Source organism: Podarcis liolepis (assembly GCF_965112155.1).
Source record: "Podarcis liolepis genome assembly, chromosome: 3".
Taxonomy (NCBI): Eukaryota; Metazoa; Chordata; class Lepidosauria; order Squamata; family Lacertidae; genus Podarcis; species Podarcis liolepis.
Window position 1 is genome coordinate 63,530,518 of NC_139557.1, and position 6,000 is coordinate 63,536,517.

The 6,000-nt window shown below is 45.3% G+C and overlaps 1 protein-coding gene across 15 annotated transcripts in view; it reads right to left on the bottom strand.

Annotated features, from left to right (window-relative positions):
- The window catches only part of REPS1 (RALBP1 associated Eps domain containing 1), a 39,670-nt gene extending 34,936 nt beyond the window's left edge, over positions 1-4,734 (bottom strand). For 4 of the 15 annotated variants that reach the window (XM_083498232.1, XM_083498241.1, XM_083498243.1 and 1 more), the window contains exon 1: positions 4,056-4,722. In XM_083498232.1, coding sequence (XP_083354358.1) covers positions 4,056-4,208 — 153 coding nt within the window. In that variant the 5' untranslated portion in view covers positions 4,209-4,722. Of the gene's footprint in view, positions 1-4,055 lie in introns of all 15 variants that reach the window. The other 11 variants (XM_083498233.1, XM_083498244.1, XM_083498239.1 and 8 more) reach the window with 7 other exon arrangements.
- Between the last annotated feature and the right edge of the window lie 1,266 nt (positions 4,735-6,000).

Consider the following 6,000-nt stretch of genomic DNA (forward strand, 5'->3'; position numbering starts at 1 on the left):
AATGGTACCTCGGGTTAAGAACTCTGCTTCAAGATAAGAACAGAAATCACACGGCGGCAGCGCAAGGCCCCATTAGCTAAAGTGGTACCTCAGGTTAAGAACAGTTTCAGGTTAAGAACGGACCTCCAGAACGAATTAAGTTCTTAACCCGAGGTACCACTGTAGTCACCTGCTTTTGCAGAGGAAGCAGAAAGAAATATAGTGACTGCTACAGCTGCTCTTGTGAGTTGCTGCAGGAGGCAGCAGAAGCACTAAGAAGCCCTGACTGCCTACATGGTTTTCTCAAAATTGCAATGTTTGCCAGATAACATTTTATGAAACCGTTATCGTTATGTGGACTTCATAACCGATTCTGAATGATATATTGAAAAATCGCCCAGGTCTAGTGTCCATTAGTTATGGTAATCCTAGTTCCTTTAGGGGAATAAACTTTGAGACAACTTGGTTTTCCACATTCTGGATTTTGTTTTGTAGGTATGTAAAGCATGCATGCTAACAGCCATCCTCTATAATGCAAATGTTTTCTAGACTTTTAAAAAATGCTTAATTGAGTCGCTTGAATTAATAGAATGCTTGAACTATTGCTTACAATAGCAGATAACCCACATACATTTACATATGGATCAACGTTCCAGTTCAATGAATAGCAGCTAAACATGACCCACCTTTAAAAACAAAACAAACTTGCTGCACCAGATGTACCTGCATTCCACCTTTCTACAAGTAACATAGTTTTCTAAAAATACTGTCAAAGATAAGTTGGTTCAAAAGTTAAAAATTAAGGAAGAGCTCACTTACTGAACTTACTGAAATTCAGAACTTATTTGTACTCATTTAAAAATACGTAGTATTTGGTATTTCTTTTCTAGTTATTTACAATTCACTGTTAAATGTCAAAGAATTGCAGGCACAACCAGCTCTTGCGATCTATGAGAATGTGCTCAACTGCCTGATCAAAGAAAGCCCAGAGTAGCAGCCTAAGTAGGTTTTTAATCACCTCTCCTTTGGCCCGATCCAGCAGGATTCCTCTTATTTTCTTAACTTCCTTACTTACCAACTTCCTACAACTCCTGTTGAAACAGAATCATGGCCAAAGTTTTCCTAGATTATTCTACTATTCAGAGAAAAATATAGAGAAATACAGAGAGACTAAAGTTATCAGCCAGCTAAGTTAAGACACGGATCCTCACAGTTAGAGTCACTAAGGCAGCACTTGGGCCTGCTAAAATTGGTGGGGCAGTTGGATATCAGCTGTTTAATTTGCTATTCTACTTAGATGAGCTTCACAACATACACCAGACTGCAGAGAGGCTGAACCAGAATGTCTTGACTTAAAACTAGTACAACTGCTGATGCAATCCTGTTGCCAGGACACAAATCATCCTATGATGTTCCACTTCTGTTTCCTATAAGACAAGGTTATTACCCTCCACACACTTTTAAGGGTCACTGCACATATGACCTTTTACAACAGGTTTTAAGCTGCATATACACTGTGTGAAATTGATGGCAGTGTAAGTTTTGCTGTAAATGCACAGCTCTAATACAAGAATGTTAATATATGTGTATACATTGCAAAGTAGTTACTTTCTTGTACACATGGTTAAACTGATAGGATGTTTCTAGCATTCCATGTTAGCTATTCCTTGTCTTATTTTTTTTTAAACCAGAGAAAGGAGAGATACAGGGATACTTGGCCAGATACTGGAAACCAAGTTTAATCTGACATAGAGACCTTAAAGTCGCCAGTTTTGCCAAGGCTACAATCCTATGTACGCATGCTTTGAAATAAGACCTATTTATGTCAGTGGAATTTTCTTTCTAGTAAATATGCTCAGGAATGTGTTGTAAGATGTACAGCATGGAGTTACATCCTCTACGGACCCATGAATTTCTTTTTATGTATATCCAGACCAAGATTCTCTAATGTACGAGTAGTGCTTCACAGAAATATTAACTTTTAAGGCTCCATAGAGCAGTGTGGCAGCTGAGAGCACTGGGTGAACAGTTTTATCATTATTAAGAAACATAGGAGATGGTGTTAGCAGTATGATCTAAAGTAGTTATTCTAGTAAAACCTCTCCATGTTGACAATTGTCATTTCAAGACACTGACAAATGAAAGCTTATAAAGAACAGTGATGAACATGCCAAGTACGGTAGGTGCTGCTAGTTTTAATAATATAAAGATTTTTAATTCCACCTCCAGCATATTGTTTTTAGCCAGACAGCAAAGCACTTAATGCTCCTAATGAACGTGTACTCATTTTGCAGACTATAGTAGTTGTGGGTCTCATTCAACTGTAACTAAAGACTGACTCCCTTTGGACATAGCATCTGTGTCCAGAGACAAACAGGCAATAGTTTGCCAGATAAGTTATCTATTAGATGAACTCCAATTACGTCAAGCTTCAAGGCCTTCTCCATATTTTACAAGCTGAAGCACTACAAACATGATAGCTTCTCTGTATGTGCTTTTTGCCAACAGCTTTGTAATACACAGGGCAGACGTAACGATACTCAAACAATGTAACACAGCCATTACTTCCCAGCTAGAACTCAGTATTCCTCATGAGAACCCTGCCACTACATGCTCACATTTTAAATCTATACATTTTAAAGAACTTTACTAAATGTCTGCTAACATGTGTATTGCAAATTAATGACAAACTGAAACATTTGAGAGGGGCCAGTGTCTCAGAATAACCTGCTTGTTGCAATTTAGGGTTTAATATTAGAATGTTAACCAAGTCACACATTTCTGTGTCTGGACACTTATGTGAGTCATAGACTACCCCAATAACTTATATTATGATTCTTATTATTTATTTCCTACATCATTCTTTCTTTTAAGGAGCTCAAGTTGGTGTGCATGGCTTTCCCCTCTGCATTTTATCCTAACAACTGTGTGAGATAGGTAGTGGCTGGCCCAAGGTCACCCTGTGAGCTTCAGGGCCAAGTGGGGTTTCGAACCCTGGGCTCATAGGCCATAGTCCAACCCTCTAACCATGAAACCACAGTGGCTATTGCAACTGAGCACTCTGGTCCAAGTCATTAAAGTGAATCAGTCACATAAGTGAAAATAAGAAGCAACTATAGTTCAGCATGCACCACATAGTTCTTTGGGCCATCAGGGAAGCTCCTAGAAAACAGGAAACAGAACTGCTGCACTAAACTTAATTTCACAACAGCAAAGTATCAAGGCTCTGCAGTTCAGAGAACTGATACAACAAAATTAGTGTTGTCCAAATTGGGCAGTACAGTAATAATATTAAACTGACCTAGTAGCACATGTATGTAAAAGCAAATTTCCATACTTTCTTCAGGCCAGGGTCACTTCAATACTTCCTCCCAAGATGTACAAACAAGGTTGTTTCCTGTGCAGTGCCCAAACTACCTAGAACTGTAGAGCTGGAAGGGACCACAAGGGCCATCTAGTCCACCCACTAGAAATCTAAATTCCCAGAGCACAAACCAAGCAGCAATCACGTACCTTGAACTTTACAAGTTTTACCACTCATTTTCCCCTTGCTATTTAAAAATATGGGATATATATATACACACACACACACACACACACACACACACCCCCATACCCATTGACAAAACCCTCTTGGATACACTGTGTTATGTACATACCTATGCTATGCGTTGTAATAAGTGAAATAAGAAATACCTCCAAGGGGAACATCCCCTGCATCCGAGGGTGCCAGAATCTATCTAAGTCCCCCACCACACCACGTTTTTCTGTATGCCCCCTTTTTTAAAAAAATAAATAAATATTCCCTCCTATTCCGCCATAGCTAATAACCTCAGCGCAACCCATCGCGGGGCAGGAAACCCTCCGCAGCCACCCCCGAGTAGGGGGCCCAGGGTGGGCGTGTGAACGTGGGAAGGGTGGGGGACGGAACGTGTCGGTGGTGTGGGGGGAGCTGGGCACGTACCTCGCTCTCCACCCCCACCCACCCCCTTCGCCGCCCCCTTGAGGACGGAGCCTGCTGCCCCTGGGATCGAGGGGGTCACGGGAGAGAGAGGCGGCGACGGCGGCGGGTTTACCTGCAGGACCACCTCGCTGGGCAGCTGCGCGGCGCGGAAGAGCTCGAGGACCCTCCCGTTGGACGCCACTTTCTTGGTGCTCTCGGTGTCGCAGTACGAGAAGAGGTCGCAGTAGTAGCGCTGCTCGGTCTCGCTCAGCGTCAGACCCTCCATCTTACGCCAGCCCGGCCCGGCCCCGGCCCTGCCCCGGGAATCGATCCTGCCACTGGGCGGGGCGGAGGGACGGACGGCAGGGGAAACAAACGGACGGACGCGGGGCCGCGCTCGCACGCGCGGGAGCCACCGCTAGCAGCGGCGGCGGCGGCTCCGTGAGGAAACGGCCGTGAGGGGGAGGGGTCGGGAGGGGGGCGGAAGGAAAGAGAGGGGGCGCGTGCGCTCTCTCGCTTGCGCGCGCGCGCCGCCTCAGCTGTTGCTTGTTGATCTCGCGGAGCCTTCCTTAAAGGAGTTGGGGAGGGCAAGGCGGAGGAAGCGCCGCGACACCAGGGGGAAGGGGGCGTGGCGTTCGAAAGGGAGGAAGAAGAAGAGAAGGGGTGTGTGCGCGCGCATGTATGTGTGTGTGTGAGGGACTCCCGTTAAAAAAAGTTTTACGGACGTCTCTCCTTGAACGTAGCCACGCCCTCTCGGCCTGGCGGAACTCGCGCGCAACTACGGACCCGTCTTAACTCTGTTCCTGGAAAAAAAAGGGGGGGGGAGGAAACGCCTCCAGAAGCTGCCCGTGGGACCCGGATGCGAAAATAGGCTGACGCGCGTAGTGTGTCACGCATGGTTCCCCTCCAGCTTGCTGATAAATCTGCTCCTGCGTTTCTCTCTCCCCACCCCCACCTGGCGGTGTGGAGGGACAACTGCAGCCTCCACTTTCCCTAGCACCGATAAGGGCCGGTGTTTTTTTTTTGCCGCCGTGCCGTTTGAGAAGCGGAAGCAGCGCTGGAGCCCTGGTGATTTTTGAAGCGAAGAGAGCAGAGCAAAGTGCGGGAATGTAGCTTATTTGCAAGCCTGTGACCTGCGCATCCTTTGAACATATAAAGTGTGGAGGAAATTCCTGCCCCTTGTGAATTTGTCCCCAGCGAACTCAAATTCCCGCCCCCTCCCTTTAAATTCTGCTTGGCTCTGGTTCACATTTGGGGAAAACAAAAATCAAATTCGTTTCTGTTTGTTTTCTCTGGATTGTCACCTAGGAATTGCCTTTCATGAATTCCACTGCAGTGAACTCAAAATCCCCATTGCCGCCCTTTTAATACTAGTTGGCTCTTATTTACATTTAGGGAAACAACATGCAGATTTAGAAGCTACTATATTATTGTTCTAGTCTAGACCATGGGTCTAAGGCCAAGGGGCCAGATGCAGCCCAATTGCCTTCTAAATCCGGCCCGCGGGTGGTCCGGGAATCAGCATGTTTTTACATGAGTAGAATGTGTCCTTTTATTTAAAATTCATCTATGGGTTATTTGTGGGGACTGCCTGGTGTTTTTATAGGAGTAGAATGTGTGCTATTATTTAAAATGCATCTCTGGGTATTTGTGGGGCATAGGAATTCATTCATTCCCCCCCCCCAAAACAAAATATAGTCCAGCCCTCCCCAAGGTCTGAGGGACAGTGGACTAGCCCCCTGCTGAAAAAGTTTGCTGACCCCTGGTCTAGACCCATGTGCATAGCCAGGGTTTATGTTGGGGGGGGGGGAGAGAACCTCAGTTAATTGTTTTTATTGATTTACTTGGTTTAGGGGGGCACCTGCCCCGCTAGTCCCCCTTGGCTACACCCATGTCTAGGCCCTATCATTTAGGATTTGTGCTCCTGTTTTAAGCAAAACCTCCGCCCATATAAACCCATTGTCAATAACATACATAGGTGGAAGCCCTCTTGGAGTCTTGTGAAATATTTTCCTCCAGCCATTTATTGCAGCCAAAGTGTAAATGTTGCATTGGGTTGTGGGAGAAACTTTTTTGTT